General features: G+C 38.9%; 1 protein-coding gene across 1 annotated transcript in view; it reads right to left on the bottom strand.

The window, feature by feature from the left end:
- Positions 1-758: 758 nt before the first annotated feature.
- ADAMTS2 (ADAM metallopeptidase with thrombospondin type 1 motif 2) overlaps positions 759-21191 on the bottom strand; it is a 338354-nt gene continuing 317921 nt past the window's right edge. Inside the window, exons 19-22 of the mRNA XM_042454658.1 lie at positions 14630-14837; positions 11882-12011; positions 9813-9902; positions 759-3768 (exon numbers count right to left, since the gene is read on the bottom strand). Of these exons, the coding sequence (XP_042310592.1) occupies positions 3305-3768; positions 9813-9902; positions 11882-12011; positions 14630-14837 (892 nt within the window). The 3' untranslated portion in view covers positions 759-3304. The remainder of the gene's footprint in view (positions 3769-9812; positions 9903-11881; positions 12012-14629; positions 14838-21191) is intronic.

The following is a 21191-nucleotide window of genomic DNA, read 5'->3' as shown; positions in this document are numbered from 1 at the left end:
AAGCTAGGGGACTGCATTAGATCCCTAGAAAACCTTGGGGGCTACTTTCATTTACTTCCCCTTTTAAAAACAGGCCTTTCCTGGTGCTAAAATGGCCCAGGGGCTTTCCCAAAACATAGCAAAAATGTCCTTGTGCTGCTAGAGTGCATTTTGGAGCATTAAAAAAAACCTCTTGGGCAGATCTTGGGGCCACACAAATGACCTTGGGAGACTTTGCTCCCACCACAGTATACCATAGCTGTTAACACATGTAAAATTTATTTCCACTATGTATATGGGTCTCTCTCTCTCTCTCTCTCTCTCTCTCTCTCTCTCTCTCTGTGTGTGTGTGTGTGTATGAGAAAAAGTAATTTGATTAATTATTGGATACAGTCTAATATTGCTCTCATTGGCTCTGGGTGAATGATATAATCAACTTGCAGACTACAAAATTAGCCCTTGCATACCAGCAGATTGTACTAATACAGAACTCTTCTTCACCTAGAGACCTTTTATAAAATACAGTCGGCCCTCCATATCCACGGATTTTTTATCCACAGATTCAAGCATCCACAGATTGAAAATATTCCAAAAAATATAAATTGCAATAAGCAAACATTGACTTTGCCATTTTATATAAAGGACACAATTTTACTATGCTATTGTATTTAAAGGGACTTGCGCATCCATGGATTTTGATATCCATGGTGTGTGCTGGAACCAAGCTCCAGCAGATAACAAGGGCCCACTGTATATGAAAAGAAATCAAGAAGATTTTTGGATTTGAGAATTAGCAGGTGAGGCATGTATTTTATATATGTATTTTATATTAGATATAGATAGTATTGTTCAGCAATGAAGGTAAGAATGTATAACATTGAAGTATTTAAAACAATGATAAGAAAATTTTAGGAGGGGTATTAATGAGCAGTTTGCAAAGATACACTCTGAGAAAAGTGGGAAGTCAGTATTTTAATTTTAAAAATGGGGAAGGGGTTCGGTGTGGTAAAATGTGTAGTTTGAGGGAATGGACCTCAGTTTTATAAAGGGATGGGTGAGTGGGTGGTAGGGTCTGATGTATAAATTTGTAAGTGTATATGTCCATGTGTTTAAGTGTTATATGTCCGTTAGATGTGTGTGTGTATTACAATTTAATAAAAAATAATACAAAAATATGGAACTCCTCTTCAATGAGCTTTTGCAAGGAAGCACACCATCAGGAACATTGTAGGCTCAGAGAGGATTTGTACCTTAGACAAGTCATGAGATAAAGAAATGGCAGTAATACTGGTGGAAATTTAATGATCATGACTTGGCAGCATCTCCCCCCCCCCCCCCCAACTCCTCACAACAATGCAAACCAAAGCACTCAGACATTAGTAGGTTTTTCGGTCCACAGAGAGCCTGCTCTGTTAGCACTCGTATCCAAAATCTACACCTGTGGTCAATGATTTCTCCCAGCCAGATATTTGGTTAAAATAGCAGCAATATTTATGAATCTGATCCATTATTGTTTGTAACAGATGAAGAAGTTTTAATTGTTTTCTTTTAAAAGATGGTTTGTTTTGAATATTAATCCAAACAGCCTATTTAAGTAACCTTTACATAACCAACCTGAAGCTGTGCTTAATAAGTACTATGTCCAGTTAATGGGACTGATTAGTGAACAAACATGTTCAGGTACTAGCTCTACATTTGTCTTTGAACAAAGTGAACAGCAATAAACTGTGACGCTTCCTGCATTCATGTAGGCTTTCCAAAAGTGCTGTAGGAAGTGAAACCAGTACTCAAAGGGCCGTCAAATTATACATTCTAAGATCTAAGCAGATTCAGTACTTTGTATACATATATATGCATAATGACATGTGTTTGCTGCTGCTCAGTACAACTGTCCTAATTAACTGTTAATAATACAAGTTGTTCACTGCCACAGTAACAAAACTTTGTACTGTTGAAAATGTAATAAGCAAACAAACAAACAAAAAAGCCCATACATTTTCTTCACAGAAAAGCATCCATTGAAAGAAAACAAGAAATCCAGTCAGGTAAATGAATCGGAATGTATGTAAAAATAAAAGTAAATGATCTGCATTATTGAAACACTGTAATAATTGCACTGGAAGCATTTAAGACGAGGAAATGCAGATATCTGGAAACAATAAGATTGAAGATCATTTGGGCAGCGCATCTAATAAGCATATTACATTTAATTTCAAATATTTTTTTAAAGAAGAAGAATATTTCCTGATTTATAGGAATGGACACACATATATTTAATGGTTAAACCTTTTTCTCCACAGAAGCTTCTGTTTCAAAATTAGGTGCTAATGTTTATTATGTAGCTCATTTGTGTGACACTGATGGGTTTAATATATTCATGAATGTTAAGGCTGTGTAGGTCTCTAGCATATGAGAAAAAGAAAGCAGGTACAATGATGCCTATAACAGGAGGAACCTCCCCCAGTAATGTGTAAACTTTTTGTTCTACAAAACTGAAAATGTAAAAGCTACTTGATGTGAGTTATATTTAGCAGCATAAGGAGTTCCCCTCTCTTACACCACTAGCAGAATAGTCCCTTCCCAGCTGGATTTTGTACAGTAAGCAGCATCACCTCTTACCTACTTTGTTTTTCAGTGGTTAACAGAAAACACATGCTTTATTCCTGAAACAGGGTCTTAATTATCACTTTGATCTTGCAGTGGTACTCTTTGTTGCTTCCTGAGTATGGGTGCAGCACCGTTGAATTCAATGGAAAAACTAGGTGCAATTGGAACACTGGATTCTGGCGCAGTGACTTTGAAAAATATTCCACTCAAGAAGTCATTTAGACTTATTACCCAAATAAGCCTACGCAGGACTTGAGTGTTTAAAGAAACAAAATCTCCTTCCATGAAGCTGAAGTTCCCCTGGCTATACTACAGGCCTCTGAACATTACTGAGGCTTTTGGATCAAGCTATTAGAACCTCTTGTCAAATATGTTGAGGGTGTCCCAATAACATCCCATTGGACTTGAGCAAACACACTAAGGGAACAAGAGAGACCACAAAAAGTAAGAGCCCTGCTGACCTTGGCTAGATAGGAGCAGTGAAATCTATAAGGGTATTGCACTAGTTTCTGCAGCAACCTGTAATCCTAGCCATTATTACAATATTTATATTAAACTTAATTAAATAATCCTAAATTTCCATTTATTGAAGGCAATAGCATTTGGCATTTCTGCCATAGCACCACTATTTATCTTTAGTCTCTATGGTAACACAGGAATTACTGCAGTATTGGTAACATCTCTATAAGAGAGAAAAAATGTGGGTTATATTTCCATTTTAATATAATTTCCTGAGCATCTCTTTTTTCCTTTTCTCAGCAATCAGCTCCTGAATTCTTTGGTTCTTTGTCCTTTCATAAGGTGGTTTCCTCCTCAAGATGATGTTGTGGTGTGGAACTTCATTTTCCAGCCCATGAATTTTATATGGAACGTCCACCGCGTTACCTTCTGGCTGATCTACTGTTACATTGGAACTGGTGGCATTCACCTTAGGAACAACTGGTGGACCTGAAGTAGTGTGTGAGATGTGAACATCAACAGGTGTTCTAAGTGTGGGAGTGATGTCCTCTTCAATATCATTCACTTTACTATGGTTGGATTCTGTAGAGTTCCCACTTCCTGTTTTGTTATTGTACAACTTACATGACCTGCAGCACAGTTTATTGTAACCAGGAATTGTACAGTACCGATAGAGAACTTCCATACGACAAAACATTGACTTGTCTCCTTGGCAATGTTCTTCTGGAAGAGAAAAATAGAATTAGGTGTACACTATAATCCAGAGACAAAATCAAACAAATGTGGGTGTAGAAGGCTAAATCCATTTTTAGGTGCAACTAGAATAGACCTACTGAAGTCAGTTGAGTTTGTATTAGTATTGAATAACAAGTCCCCTTCATTCCGACTAGTCTATTTTCCTTGGGACTAAAAGTAGATTTACGTAAGGGTTACCTGTATACAATAAAATGAAATACAGTATAAGCCCTAACTGAAGCTCTTCTATACTTCCTGTATACAGTATTCAGGATAGATTCTGAATCATGATTCAGATCATGATTCTGACATAAAAATAATCTATCTTGAAAATACTCTGTATGTGTTCTCCAATCCATTTGCTTTGAATGCACCTGTTTTCTGTCCCAATCATATTATAACCATATTATACAGATATAATACAAACTTCTAGGTGAAGAAGTCCACTCTTAATTTTACTGCAGGTAACCTTGTGTATCATTTTTGGCCTTGCTGTTTTGATAAGTCACTAGGGTATTACTGAGGAATCTTTGGTTTCTCCACACATTGTTCACTCTGTCATCAGAATAACAGTAACCTGCTAAATGTAAAAGGCCTAAAGCATCTTTATAACCTGATAATCTCACTCCCTGAGAGATAGTCTATGGTGGGACTGATACACTCATAATTTAAAAAGCAGCTGAACTCTTGTGAAGGAAACTGAAATTAGACCTTCATGAATAAGGGTTGTTTTTTTCCAGTGAAGCTAAACCTATTTTGATTTTGCTAACACCTTTCATTCATAAAGTTTGAAATGTACAGAAATTGACCTATAATCATTTGATTATATTAAATTACTGCAGTAGACCATGGATAATCAGCATTAGTAAATAGAAATCAAATACTTCCCTAGCTAAGTAACTTAAGAATCCAGTTCTCCATAGGAAATATATTCATATAAATTCAGATTGAAAGAAAAGACTTGACAAGCATGATGGATATTTTCTTTGCAGATTTATATTAAATGTCAATCTACATCTAATGGCATTTTCCTATATTGCAAACCCATATTAAAACATGCATGGAAGACAGACTACTGCATGTATTCACTTTCCAAGGAAACTGTTTTCAAAATGGATGCTGCAGTCTCATAAAGTGCATTTCTTCCCTCCTGCAGTATCTTTGTACACTTTTCTAAAATCATAGATGTGCATATGCATGCATTCAAAATACAATATTTGAAAGAGCTTTAACAGAAAAAAAGACATGCACATGCCAATTGTTCTTTTAGAAAGCATGATAAAGAAAAGAGATGTTAATCTAAAACTTTGGCTCATGATGCCTGGGACTGGAAGAGTCAAAGCTGCTTGCACCACTCAAGACCACTCAGACTGAATAATAAAACAAGATGGACATGCTCTGAGTGTTGATGGACCATTTTCAACTCATCAAGATGCTTTGTGGGATACCAGAAATCAGGTTTGAGGCAACTGGAAGTCACTTCCAGACAGTTTCAGAGCAAAATTTCTTGCTCTTTAGGAAAGTGGGGTGGGAAACAGTTTCTACAGGCCTAAATAAGTGACCTAGAGTCTGTTTTCAATTATAAAAAAGATTTTTGGAAAAAATTAAACAAAAAATCAGGGTCATAGATGCAAATGATCACATGGAATCCTGCCAAGGGCCACAAGAGGCCTGGGGGCCAGACAATTCTGACCTGTGTTCTAAGTGGAGAAGGACGTTCACTTCACTACAGTCTAGTGACCACATTAAACAAGAGATATAGGTTTATGCTTTCAAATGATGCATTCAATTCATTTTGGATATGGCTGCCCACATGGGTATCTTTTTGTTTTTTCTTTCTTCTTTTCATGATACACAACAGTCTACAAATTAAATTATCTAATCCTATCCTTGCCATTCTTATGAACAGCAGTTTATGTAGCAACCATGTTTGCTTCAGCTATGCTGGTATGACATTGATGATTCTTGTTTGCACCAATCATAGCAAGCAGACAGAGGTTCTTGTACAAATGAGATTCTGAAATTCTAGGTCCAGTACAGCTTCATGAACATAGTACAGTATATATAGGTTAGAAATGGCTGCTTGCAATTAATGTTTCCTGTATATGTTTATTGCTGGAGACATCCAAGCAGCCTCCCTTGAAGGCAAGGCAATTTTGAATTGTTAAGAGCAAAGTACAAGCTTTGCTACTGGAGTACAATGCACTAAGAGGATTTTCCAGTGAAAGTCCCATGAAGGCATTAAAGCCATGGATGAGAAAAGCAGTGTTTTTGTCCTGCTTTGCAGAACTTGAGATTATAGGTGACAAACCTCTTTGAAAGTCAAGTCTTCCTCTGGCTCTCTCTATTGCAAAACTATAGTCTGGGAATGTTCATAGTTTGGATTACAATGCCAGGGATTCCCTAACCATTGCCCATGCTGGTTGAAGAATTCTCAGAATTGTAGTCTAAATAAGTAATGTTTCCAAGCTCTGATCAAATGGTATAACACCCCTTATAGCAGAGGAAAAGCTTCACCAAATGAGAGCAGGAGAATGACAACATAGAGAGTTGTATATGTGAGGAACTAAGGGCCTGAACAGACAAGCCAAAATAAAGCTGCTTCGTTTCATTTTGGGAGGTATGCTGTTTAAATGACACATGCAACTTAAGCGGCCAGATGCTGCACCAAAGCTGCAAACCAGTCCTTAGGACTGGAGTTAGGCTTTGCCATGGCTTCCAGCCTCTTAGGACGCATGCATCATTTAAACAGTGTACCTCCAAAGTAACGCAAAGGACTTTATTTTGGCCTGTCTGTTTGGCCCCTAAGTTACACTGTTCATCATTTCCCCACTTCAAAGCCACCTTTCCATCAGTGTTTCCCTCCATTATGTTTCAGTCCCATGGTTCTTAGCAAAGGGTGCAACCACCCATGATATTACGACAGCATCATGAAGCTGTTAGAAAGGCACTGCAGGCAAAGAGTGTAGAATGGGGATCAGTGCTGCCAGGCTTTCAACAGCATCCCAACATACAGAACCACCTGATCAGACACAATCATGAATGACATCTCTTCACTTACCCTTTCCTTAAATAAAAATAGGGCACGAGTGTGTTTAATTGGCAAACATACCAGCATGTGCTAACTTTACAACACTGGAAAATGCTTTTGTACTTTCAAAATCTAGCCTTCATTTATAAAGCTAGAGAAGCAACTAGTTCTATGATACCAATCCATTTTTAAAGAAAAATAATGTGATTCTTGTATAACCTGACCTCATGCTAATTTGTCAGTTAACATGTTAGCCTTAGGTCTTGTTAGACCAAATCCATAAGGGGAAAAAGTATTTCCTTAGAATTCTTGAAAGTTAAGGATAACATGTCTCTTTCCTTTTTTTTAAAAAAAGGATTAGTCTAAAAAAGAGATATGATTAGAACATATCTAAATGTATAAGACAGTTAAATTGATTTTTTTCCCCTTCAAATTAACAATAAAACTTAGAGCTTTTTGTGGCTGTTCAATATAAGAACTACCTGAAGCATCTTTAGAAAAATGCCTTATTTCTCAGCAGTAAAAATAAACACCACCCCAAACATATACATTTATATATAGTGTCACCTGAAATTGATTCCTGTGATGCAATTAAAATATTATGTTGTGACAATTATTTTTTATGTAAAGAAATCTTCAATTCTTCCATAATAAGTGACAGATTCTAGAGGGGGCATGCATGTTACTCTATTACAGTAAAAATGAGAAAGAGCCTTATGGCACCTGGACTTGCACTTTTATTTTGGCATAAGCTTTTGTGAACTGCAAGCATTTTCAGCCACAAAAATTTATGCCTTATTAATAAATGATGACATCCTATAGCTATTTTCATAAGCACCATTGAGATCAGTGGGGTCTCTAAGTGAGACGGTGCACAAGTATACTGTAAATCTGTTAGTGTCTAAGGTGCACAAGACTCTTGGGGTTTTTTTCTTTTAAAATTCTTAATGTGCATATATATCACAATAAATTTTTGCTGCTTTCCTAAAGCAAAACCGCCAGACCTGCTTAACTTTCATCTTATTTTATTTTGCAATATGCATGACAGACTGGAAATATGTCTTCATTTCAGCAGTAAGAAAAAAATAGTCATTTGCACAGTCACTTTGGTACACATTTCAACTGGCCTCATAAAAAATATTGAACAGCAAACTGAATTGGCACATCTTTAATATTATGTTAAATACATACAAAACACTAATAAAATATCCCTGATAAACCAAAGTGCATATAGATCTAGTGCGCAATGCCCAGATACCTTATTGCACCATTTTTTCTATAGCCACCCATATTTTGAAACATCACTTAACAGTTGTCTATTTAAAGGTAACTAACAGTCATGAATAAGTTGATAACAGTTATACACCAATTATTGTACATAACAGTATTTAGTGCCAGTTAACGTGGCTTTTACGTTGCCATGTATAATTACTAACATGTTGCAGCAGGAAACCATCATAGTAACAGCAAAATTTAAATATGTGATCACATGATAATGACAATTTTGAAGTGCTACATCGTGAAAGATCCACAGAGCCACCTTCCCAATGGCTATAACTGGGTGGAAAACTGCAGGAAGCAATTTCCTCTGGTACTCAGGTTTATTTGTTATTATTGAAATGAATTTAGAGCTTCAACACAAACATATGTTGAACCAATAAACTGCAATTAAACAGAATTTGTTTGGTAATAGATCTTTCTTCTAGTTTGCTAATCAACCCTTCCTTTCTCATACATGGACTGTGCAAACCTTCCTCCAGTGTTTTATCATTCAAGTAAAAACACTGTACATGAATATGGATTCATGATTCCAGTGCACTGTTTATATTTAAAGCTGGAACTGGTGGTTAATGCCAATGCAATTAAAGTTTAAGGCATTTTTCTAAACATACTTTTTTTCTCCCTAAGCAAAATGAAACAAAGCAATAAAAATTGAGGTAATTCTGTAGTTGTTCACACTGTTATGTTTGCCAGTTGACACACACCAATAGATCACGCACATACACACGCAGACACATAACTGAGCCACTCAAGTCAAACATGCAAATGGTGAAAAAAGACTGATGGATGCAATGATGTATAAAGAGTTCACTGTTGAGTAACTTTTGACATTGCTTGGCACGACAATGTCATAATGTCTCAACAATATTAAAATACCACACATCACAACTTGCAGCATAGACCACATGGGTTTGCCATATTGTATTTCTGCTTAATTTAAAAAAAAAATCCATAAGGAACATTCTGGCAAAATTATGTGGAGAAACTTGCTGGTTTTGTAAACAAATAAACAAACAAATAATAGTGAATGAATAAAGGAGCTCCAATTAAAGCACAGCACAGTAGTAGCATGTGAGAGGAATATAAAGCAAGTCTCAGCTACCTGTAATAAGAAGCTTTTTTGGTGGTACCAAACACAAATTTTATAGTTAGCATTTTTTTTTAAAAAAAGTGAAGCATGAGATTCAATGCAATGAGACTGTAAAGAAAGATGGAATGAGTGCTTTCTCATTTTGTTTGACTGCCCTGCAAAAATACTGAAGCTAACCTGTGGTGAGATAGAGGATCTTTAGACAAAAAGGAGAACTTTAGCACTACAAGCTGTCATTATTGTGATGTGATCACATTCACAATAAGTTCTCAGTTTCACCATTGAACTAAAACCATGAGCCAGTTAAAAGCCTTTTTTCACCATCACCCATCAACAAGCAAACTGATACCCTCTCCCTTTTTATAGGACTTTCAACACTCTGAGGAGATCCTATTCCACACATCCAACACCTTCACGATCTCCACTGCAGCAAGTGCTACTCATTCTCCAGAGAGGAAAGACACTGTGCACCAAGGCCCAGTAAAGGGAGGAAAAATTCAGCCCAAGACAAAACTTGGTAGACTCAAGGAAATTTTCCATACAGGAAGAAGAACAGAGCAGAAGGCAAAGTCCACACTGGATGTGGCATGCATTTATGGGCAAAGGCAGAGTTATAAATGGGTCTTTTACTTGAAGATATTTTCTGGATAGGATAATCTGGGTCTGGTCGTGAAAGCCACTGTATCATGTAAGTTTTCTTTGAGGTATCTGATGAGTTTTCTGAAAGAAGAAGGACAGAGAGTGGGAACGAGAAAATATATATGAACATATTTGTAGCTTCTTAAAAAAACATTTTGTTGAGTGAATAGAATCAATAGCTATCCTTGCAATCAAAAACAAAAATGACTCTAGTACTGTAAAAAGTCAGAATGACACTTAGAAAAATAGCTTCCTTAATTTTAAAGAAAATAGTTTGGACATATCTGCTCAAATTCAAGCTGTACTGAAATGCTTCCAGAAAAAAAAGGTTACAGAAAAGTTGCTGTACAAGTGTTTGTTCTGTTACTGTGTTAGGATTTTTGCACACATTATGGCTGCTACTCCATTAGTGACATATGCAGGCGTATGCCCACCTTGTGTCTGTGAATGTCTTTTTTGGTCACTGCAGTATACTTTTCCACCCACTTCAACAAGTTAACCCCCCCTCAACTCACAACTTTGATGTGATAGCCGCCTCCCCATTCCATTGCTGGTGGAGAGCAGAGGGATCAGAGAAGTGTTTGACTATGCTCCCATAGTCATATGCAGTTTGATGACATAATCTACTGAGAACCACTGAGTGGATCCTGATGGAAGATGTCTTCAATCTGTGTCTGGCTATGAAAACATAAGCAGATGTTTCTCCAATCCTTTCTGTTCTTCACCAGCAATGGAATTACCACAGGAGAGGGGCTACTGAAGTGAAATAATCAGTCCTGGGGCTGGTGAGGGGAACTATAGCCAAGTCCCTTATGTGGAATTCTTAGACTATGTTTGACCATGAAAGTTCTCAGTTGATGGTTGTTGAGAGTATACTTAAAACATGTAAGATATTCAGTCTGCCCTCCTTATCAACAGACATGTCATCCACCGATTTAACCATCCAAGGATGGCAAGCCCCCGTTTTGGTTAACGGTGGCACGTGCATGTGACTGTGCTTGCAAGTGTGTGTGTGTGCTTTGTTGCCATTTATTTTAATGGAACTGGAGCATGCACTGATTTTTGTATCCATGGGGGGAGGGGGGTCCAGAATGGATCCTCTGTGAATACAGAGATCTGACTGTATTATCTTGTACTGTAAAGTCCGAATGTATTTGAAAAGTTGCATGCCATCTTATGAATGATACACCTATCGGAGAGTCACAATTGTCTGTGCAAATGTGGGACATGTTTTCCTTTTATTGTATGATGTTAGGAAATAAGTCATCTTAGAGGATGGAAAAACTGGAGTGGGGAATGAAAAAACAAAGGGTCACTGGAAATCTTTGCTTAACTTGTTTAGAATTCTTCTAAGCCCAAAGCAACAAAAGGAGATTGACTGATAAAATACTCACTGACAAAAGTGAGCTGCTACTGAGAAATGACAATATTTTGATTCCGTGGGATGGTCCTTTTTGGCTGAAATTCAAGACTAATGGGGACAGAATGGAAAGTTCCACCATCATTACTATGGTGGACTTGTACATTCCCAAGCTGTGCAGTACAGCTGCACAGTGCCAGGGCAGAACTGCATGGCAAATTAGCTGTGGCTAACTAGGCATGGTGTGTGCTTTGGAGCCATAAAGCTACTAGCTCCCCTGCTCAGTGGTGGATGGGTGTTGCACAAGGGGGTAGTGAATACCTCTCTCTGTACAACATCCCCAAAATACATATGTACATAAATATGTAAACTGAGGTTTATACTGGTGTATGCCACCAATATGATTCTTAATATTTTTCCCTTTGGCTTTCATAATTTTTTTTTTCCTCCTAGGAATAATCAGAAGGTGGCAAAAAAACCCTGGTTACACCTATTGATTTACACTTGTAGCCAATGTAAAGTCATTGAGCTAGGAATATGGAACAGGCTATTCCGACTAAAAAATCACAATGAAAATGAACCTGACATTCATTTTTAAACTAAGAGCCAAACCAGATATCACAAAAGTCACTACCATATTTAACTGGAGCAATGTCCCAGGTTTCACCCGAGAAACATATTTAAAGGTGTAAATACTCACTAGAACATAAAGGCAGTCTGCACAATCTTGTTGTCTCTGGCTTTTCTTCTTTACAAAAGCCAATGACATTTTCTCTTGTCCTGCATAGTACTTGCCTGTCCTGTGTACCATTACCACAGGTTACGGAACACTAGAAAGAAAATAGAAACTGGGCTTCAGTGCCTCTTTTGCAAATTTATTTACAGTTGGTACATATTATAGATAATGGCATGGGACAGACCACTGAAAAACAGCGGCCTGCCGGCGCCTGTTTTTCCACTGGAGGGAAGCCGCAGCCGCCAAACTGCACGGCTACCTGCTGGCAGAAAAAGAACCCGCAAAAAGCCGCAATGGCGCACTCGCGACATCACAAGCGCAGTGCAACGTGTGGACATTATGTGTCCATCACAAAACAATAGCGGCGCCCATATACATGGGGCGATGCCATTGTTACAGTGTCACACCATACTAGGGTTAGGGACCATGCGGTTGCTGCATGGTCCCTTAACCCTAGTATGCCGCCAGCACAGTGCATTTGGCGCATCTGTACAGCGCCTATATAAGTTTTGCAAAATCAATGATTTATTGTTGCTTACTACTCTTTTTCATAATTATCATTATTACTCCAATGCATTCTGGTGGTCCAACCCCAAACTGAAACCATGCTGTTACATAAACGTTAGATTCTAATATAACAGCCTTGTATTTCTTCTCTGTATTGTTATCTCTATTAAAGATCCTGTCTCTATTGAAACTAAGCCACATGTATAGGTTTGTGGTATCTATGCACATAATAGCAACCATACCAACACAGAAGGGCAACTGGAGACCCTTGGAGTAGCTCAGCTGATTTGGTAATACAGGGCCTTTCACCACTTCATTTCATGGTATGGAGGCTACTGTTTGCAGGGATGCTCATTGTTCCAGGTTAGTTTCATATTTGAAGTGATCCTTCTTTGTACCAGGTTCGGAAGCTTCAATTGGTTCAAAATGCTGCAGCTAGATTGGTCGCGGGAACTTCAAGATCTGACCATATAACACCTGTACTAAGATCTCTCCACTGGCTGCCAATTAGCTTCCGGGCGCAATACAAAGTGTTGGTCATTACCTATAAAGCCCTATATAGCTTGGGCCCAAGTTACCTGAAGGAACGCCTCTCCCTACATAATCCGCCCCGCACTCTCAGAACAACGGGGAAATATTTACTCGAACACCGCAGAGTGAGAATGACATCAACTCACCAGAGAGCCTACACGGCAACAGCTTCATCCTATTGGAATGCACTCCCGGAAGAGATCAGACTCAGTCCCACATTGGAAGCCTTTAAAAAGGCACTGAAAACCCATCTTTTTCATTTAGCATATCCTTCCAACTCTATCTAGAGATATAACACCCCAAGAAGATCAGGATGCCTAGCCAAAACTGATAGCATGACTGTTTGATATATTGTTTTTAAAGTTTTTAACTTCTATGAAATTTTGATGTATTGTACTCCATTGTATTGTAATATGTTATAGCTATGATATGTGAACCGCTTTGATCTGGAGGAAAGGAGGTATACAAATAAAAGTTTTATTATTTATTTATTATTATTCTTGCAGACCTGTTCCTCAGATTTCTTGCATTGTCCCCTTCAGCTTTTGAATTCTCTCTGCTATGTACATCTAAGCTTCTCTTCCATGTCCTAAAGTATGTTTCTACTTTTGCTTTCAGCTATGGTCAGTGGTCTCTGCTTCTCTGGTGCTGGTTTATAGTTTTGGAAGCATTCCAGCTCCATTGTGCCTTAGCCCCAGAAGTGGATGAAAGACCCTCCCCTCCCTTCCAGCTGCCACTACTGTGGCCTCAAAGGGAGAAAACAATCAGCAGTATTGGCCAGTCTTAATACTCTTCCCTCACTGTCATTCCTTTTTCCTTGTTTCATGTCTTATTTAGGTTGTACGCCCAAGGGCAGGGAATTGTCAAATTAATGATTTATAAGTTATCCTGGGAGACTTTCTGGCAGAACAGTAAATACTTTCACTGAATTAATAAAAATAAATCCCATTCCTTCATTCTAGCATCAGTCTTGTCATGGAATATGATGGCAGCCTTGTGGCCCAGTGCCTCAGAAGCTGCTCCTTGAATTGTGAGGCTCAAGCTTCATTGGGTTCTGATAACAGCTCCAGATTATCTGAAGAATCGTATTCTCTCAACTGAGTTTGCCCATGCTTTCAGATTGTCTGGGGAGACCCTTCTCTCTAACTGAACACTGTCTCTGGTAATTTGGTGGGACACAGTGGCAATCCCCAGGCTTTGGAAGTCCTTTCCAGTCTGTCTTTCCACAGGCAAGTGAAGACCTTTTGTATTTTGGCAGGTTTCCAAAGACTGAGCGCGCCTTGTATAATATCCTGTATTGTCTACTTGTTGTTTTCTTTTTAATGATTTATGTGTTTATCTGTTTTAAAATTTCATTGATAATTTAGTTACACTTTGGACCACTCCCCATGACCTAATTATCTAACATTTTGGATGCTACCCAAATCTAGACAAAGAGGAACACCTGAAAAAGATATATGAAACACACCAGTAAAGTCCCTGGAGTAACCAACATACAAGGGCTTGCGGGTGATAAGGGCTGGCATTTTTTCTCTACATATGAAACATAAAGGCTTCAAGAAAATCTTAAATCCATTCATTGGTAGCAGTGGCACTAATGTAACAACAACTCCCTCTTCCCCCTCTCCTTAGTAAATTAAACTAATTTTAACCTTACTGTCAATTTCTGCTTACCTGTGACCAGGGTCCTATCCGCCACTGGGCAGGGCAAAGCTCCCGGTTACAAGCCCTCCTGCCTTCTGGACGATCGCTGCTGCAATATTTGGTGTGAACAGAGCGGTTTGTGTTGTCATTCAAAGGTTGGATGCACCGGACAGAACGCACCTGATATCCTGTTTTGCCACAACTTTTGCTGCATGGTTCCCAGTCACCTGTAACCCATCTGGTTCAATGAAAAGAATAGTTCAACCAAATAAATTTTTAGTTTGCATATGTAAGAAATATAATCTATGAATGGATAATGCATACATTTCAGAATTTCTCATACCACATTTTGTACAAAGGTCCACAGGAGCCATGTATAAAATACACATGCAATATATCAGCTGTATAGGGTACATATGTGTAAACTGAATGCCAAAATTCTAAAAACAAGCAAGAACCTTCTGAGATCAAACTTCTTTCTCTCTCTCTCTGTTTGAAGAAATTTCTGTATGTGTGAGGTTTTTCACAAGAGACTCATATGTTCATGTAAGTAGATTTCATTAAGTCGATTAAGCATTTCTAGAAGATTAGCATTTCTTTGTCTGGTCTTTCAGTTCTCTGGGTGGGGAGTTCAAGCACAAAAATTCATGAGAAACAGTCCAGAGCATGTTCCATTCTGAAGGACAGGGGCACATATGTTATTCTATTAGGGCTTGGAAACCAACAGTGTGTGGAATACAAGCCACAAATGTTTCCACCCCCATTGCACCAGTGGGTGAGGCTGCAACAAAGACCTGTAAGAGAGTTCCTGCTTCTGATTGCCACAGCCTCACTTGTTGGTGGGAGAGGGATGGACACACCTTGATCAACACATAAATGGACCTATTTTGCTCACTCTGGCTATTGACTCTTAAGGTGGACTGGCATGGCATTTATGCAGGTTTCCAGTAAGACTATGTATTCTTACTGAAAGCATTCAGATTATGAATCTAAAACTACAATACTGAATAACAGCCCTTGATTTTCTTGTGCTTCCCTGAATCCCACTCTCCTAACCTTGTCTCCCATCATCTTGCAAGACTTTCAATTCCCATTTAGAAATTCATATGCCTTTTGATACACAGGCGGGTTATAGACCGCCGAAAAGCGGCGATCTGGCTCCACCGCCACTTGCAGCGTCCGGGAGATGCAGCCTTTAAATGGTGTGACTCCCGGACACTGCAGAGAAGGAGCGCGGAAATCACGCTCCTTCTCGGGCCCCGGAAGAGGCGCCGCAAGTGCCAAAGGGTGCACCCACGGCGTCACTTTCGGTGCGCCACGTGCGGACGCAGAGCGTCCGTTATGTCAATATGGCGGCGGCCGTGTGGAACGGCCGCCGCCTTATTGTACGTATTGACTACGTATTAGGGTTAGGGGGGTGCGGAAGCACCGCCCCTTCCTAACCCTAATACGTATTCAATACGTTTTTTTGGCGGTTTGTAACCCGCCACAGTTTCCCTGGTGTATTCACTTTTTAAAGTAGTCTTCTTAAAGTATGCATTTTTGACTACATGTTTGCACACGTTTTTTCAAGGATCAAAGATATGCATTTTAATTTGGCATGTTTATTTATGCATAATTTGAAAAGAAAAAAGGAAGAAAGATGTTATAAATTTACCTCATTACAGGAAACTGAAATATATGTGAATATTTTCACTAAGAAGTTTGCAAACCATGAATTAGATTTTTTTTAAAAAAAGTGCAGTGTGAATGTCTTTTTCAGCCATAGGGTTCAGACACCATGTTAGTTTCCTTTGCTTACAGTAAAAAACACAAACCCATGAAACCATACACAACAAGTATTACCATAAGTACAAAAGATGCAACATCTCATAGTATGTTCTAATTATAACCTGAATTATTCCATGTATGAGCTTTCTCATAATCTTTCTTTCTCCCTCTCTCTTTTTGCAGATATGTTGGTTTTATGAGAACACATTTTCCTTTCAGCCTCCCTAACAACATCTATTTGTAATGTTCTAAATAATTTATGTGGAAACCAAAGGAGGAATAAACCACAAAAACCACAAAAACAAGTGTTGTTAGAAGACATTGGCATAGTAACAGTGTTACTCTTAAAAATGAATTTGCTGCTTCAGATATCCCAACAGCCATCAACTAAGAAACACATGAAAATAAATTAAGGCCACAACCAAGCAATTCCTCCTACCATTATAAAGCTTTCAAAGCACTATATGCATAGTAGTGGGAAATTCCCACTAGGTCTGGTGGGACAGAGAGCAGTACCAAAAAGTCAGCAGAGGGAAACCCAAAAGGTAATTTTATGCAGTCTTACATTGAGACCCAAGCAACTTTTTTCCCTTAGAAATTAAGCAGCTAATAAGAAGGAATTTTAAGTTCTGTTGGAACACTTCTAACAAATTCTACCAGTTAATACTCATGGGAAAAACTTATAGGTTTGGATTCTGTTTAAAAGTATAAAGAACAATCTGAGGAGAGAGTGAGGGTCCATTCATACCACACAATTATAGTACTTATATACAGTAACAACCACAGCTGAATCCTATGGAAATCTGGGGTTTGTAGTTTTGGGAGCCATAGGAGGGCTCTAAATGAGCCTCCCTAAACTTCCAGTTGTGGTATCTTGCCATGACATTTAAAGTGATGTATAGTGTTATGTGAGTCAGTGTGGTGTAGTGGTTTGAGAACTGGACTATGACTCTGGAAAATCATAGAATGATAGAATCAAGAGGCCACAGGGGCCATCCAGTTCAACCCCCTAACCATGCAGGAATACACACTTTATAAATAAAGGTTAATAATAATAATAATAATAATAATAATAATAATAATAATAATAATAATAATAATAGATGGCCACCCAGCCTCTGTTTAAAAACCTCCAAAGAAGGAGACTCAGCCATTCTTTGAGGCAATGTATTCCACTGTCCAACAGCTCTTATTGTCAGGCCATTCTTCCTAATGTTTAGATAGGATCTCTTTTCCTGTAGTTTGAATCGATTGCTCTTGGTCCTGTTCTCTGGAGGTGCAGAAAAAAACATATGCCATCCTCAGTATGACATCCTTTCAAATTTTAAACAGGACGGTCTTCTTTTCTCCAGGCTAACCATAGCAAGCCCCCTAAATCACTCCTCATAGGGTATGGTTTCCAGACCCTTCATCATTTTGATTTCCCTTATCCGAACTAGCGCCAGCTTGTCAACATCCTTTTCGAACTGTGGTGCCCAGAATTGGACACAGTATTCTAGATGAGACTTGACCAAAGCAGAATAGTGTGGTACTATTACTTCCCTCTATCTAGAAGCTATATTTCCATTGATTGATTAGAGATTAAGGTTCAAATCCCGGCTCAGCCACTGAAGCCCACTGGATAACCTTGGACAAGGCATATTCTCTCTCACCCTTAAGGGAAGGCAATGGAAAATCCCTCTGAACAAATCTTGTTAAGAAAAACTCTGTGATACATTTGCCTTAGGGTTGCCATAAGTAAAAAAAAAATGACCTGAAGGCACACAACAACAATACTGCTATAACTGAGTAATATGAATGGGCCTTTGGGTACTTGTAAATATAGCTTGAAAAAGCCAGTACTGTATAAAATTAATTCTGTTATTTTGTACTCAATCCTATACAAAGGTACAATCTCTCACTGGAGTTTTTAAAGCATTAATTCCTGAAGCTGTTCAGAGATTCATTCAAAGTTAGTTTTTGACACTTGGGAGATTATTACACGCAGCTTTAAAGTTCTAATTAGACCACTGGAAAATAGTGGCTTTGGCGATACTTATTGCCCGATGATGCCTCCAACCCAAAATGCAGTTAAGACATTCCTTTTCATTGATGGTGAAAACACATCAATGACCTTGCAATCACGGTAACCCCCACATGTGAATTGTTGCTGCCGGGGCAGTTGCAATATTGGCAGTCACATGGTGTCAGTATATCCTTCTCTCTCCTTGTCCCCATCCCCATCCCCAACCAGCATAATTGCTTTTATTTTATTTTTTCTATTGCCCTTATTTTTTAAAACTTAAAACTGAAATCACAACAGGGCTCTGGAATGGCAAAAAAAGTTAAAATAAAAATAAATATTGTGTGTGGGTTTTTTTTTTAATGAAAGACTTGCTTAGGGAAGTAAGGAAGGTTAAGGGGGAGTCATGAAGAGAGTGCCATGGCAGAAGCATCCCCAGTCATGCAGTCATGAAGACATGCAAGAATGGCTGCTCTGAAACTGGTATGTTTTCCTTTTTTAGTGATATGATTGCTGCAAGAACAGGGCTTGTATAGTTTGAGGGAGAAATGTAGAATCCTGTAAGGTCTTTATGTATTCATCAGCACAGCAGTTACTATGTTACACAATGAATTCCAGCTTGACACTCCCACCTCACTTACTATTAACTGGGAAACAGCTACTGCGATTAATGGGGGTCTCTTCCTCTGCTGCTTGGGAACCAGCTGGCTGCCCTTCCCAGCCCCTCCCATGAGTGATCTCTAGTATGACAGGCAGAAGAAGGCCCCCTGTCATAATTCCCCCTCTAGATGAAGCACACAGAAATACAATGGGCCCTTGGTATCCACTGGAGTTTGGTTCCAGCCCCCCCCCCCCATGGGTATCAAAATCTGTGGATGCTCAAGTCCCATTAAATACAGTGGACAGTAAAATGGTGACCTTTTTATAAAATGGCAAAATCAAGGTTTGCTTTTTGGAACACACACACACACACACACACACACATTCAAGCTGTGGATGTTGGTATCCATGGCTAAAAAGAATCTGGGGCCAGCTGTACACACTTTTTCCTACACTGCTCCAAAAGCAGGCAAAATCAACTACGCTCATGATACAATGGGTTAGAAAGGCCCTTTCCCCTCCACCACTCCCTTCTCCTTCTGTGTCGTGTCTTTTTAGATTGTAAGCCTGAGGGCAGGGAACCGTCCAATTAAAAAGATTGTATGTACAGCACTGTGTAAATTTACAGCGCTTTATAAATAAAGGTTAATAATAATAATAATAAAGTGCAGTACTGGTGCAGTACAGTGCAGAAAATGCCCTGTAGTGTGCTACTCCTCTGAGTATGTGCTGGTACCCACAGCAAACAAAGTAAAAGAAGTGTAAGCATCTTGCTGGACCACCACATTAATGTATAAATGGTTGTTCAAGTGGCTGCATTTTTTCCAGAGGGTCGTGTTTGCATGGCTCCTAGTGCAGCCAATCATTCTACAATGGTTATATAATGATGGGAACCAGCATGGCTGTGCCAGTGCATATTTATGCTGCATTAAAAGTATAGAAGGTCTCTGCCTATTTGCTCTTCAAGGCAGGTTCATTGGGTCTGCACCATTGAACTTCACAGCAAAACAGAACAAACCAGATATCTCCTTTTCCCTCTCTACTACAATGGAGCTGCCCTAGAAAGACTCTTACAAGCATCAGGAGCATCCTCATGAAACTTCTGCAACCTAATAATACACTCAGCCCAGGCACCAGAACACTAGTTCACTGGCCTGGGGTAGAGGTCCCTGCTGCCAGTCTGAGTCCCTCACTGGCCAATGTTTCCTGTAACTGGATTTGTCAGTCTTTCCTTCACCTTGCCATAGGTAGGTTGATACCTACCAAGGCTAAGTGAGGTGGGAGGGTGAATCCTCCTAATGCTATGCCACCCCTTGCCCTGAATTGATGAGGCACTAAGGATCAGGACCACTAAGACTCAAGTGTAGTAGAGGTCCCTGAGGAACTACCAATCAAATAAGCATCCTAGTTTATAGCCCTTTTTGTGTTCACTTAATAGAATCTTATGTATTTTCTTATTTTTTGATATATTAATTGTATATAGCTTTAGCCCTCCTTCTCAGCTGGCATCTTGTATTGCATTTACAGATTCATCCCTAGAGTTACCAATCCATGACTGCGCCATACTCACTAATACCAAACAGTTAAGATTGTGTCACCATTGTCAAGATCATAGATAACCTCCAAAACCTACTTCATCAGGCAGCAGCCTTCTCACTGAGAGAGAAGCCTATTCAACTGGCATTAGGGGTGCAGGAGGAAGATGTTTCCACCCCTTTCAACCAGTGACAGACAATTAGAAGCAAAACCCCAGTTGCAATTCTTTTTCATAGCCTTGCTCATTGGCAGGAGGGCTGTGGAAACAGCCTCCTCTTAGAGCTCAATCACCAGTTTAATAATAATAATAATAATAATAATAATAATAATAATAATATGTTCCACCTCTTCCAAGGATCGAAGCGGGATTACATCATTAAAATAATACAAAGCAATTGAACAGTCAATAAAATACTAATACTGAATTATACATCCCTATTAGTTCCTTAAAATCTCCAAACATCAATTCATATCCCATCATACATAGAGAGAGAGAGAGGGGGGGGGTCTTAATCATTATCTCTATACTAAATCCGATGGGAATAGACCTCCATCTCTCAGTATGGCTGCTGTCTGGTAAAGTAAATGGGGGGTGGGCGGGCCAGGAGACATTACTTGATTTGCATACATACTGTAACTAAGTAGGCCATGTAGAATAAGGGCCATTATTATTATTATTATTAT

Source organism: Sceloporus undulatus, chromosome 2, assembly GCF_019175285.1.
Source record: "Sceloporus undulatus isolate JIND9_A2432 ecotype Alabama chromosome 2, SceUnd_v1.1, whole genome shotgun sequence".
Classification (NCBI taxonomy): domain Eukaryota; kingdom Metazoa; phylum Chordata; class Lepidosauria; order Squamata; family Phrynosomatidae; genus Sceloporus; species Sceloporus undulatus.
The sequence above is the reverse complement of the archived record's forward strand: the minus strand, read 5'-3'. Positions and strand labels throughout refer to the sequence as shown.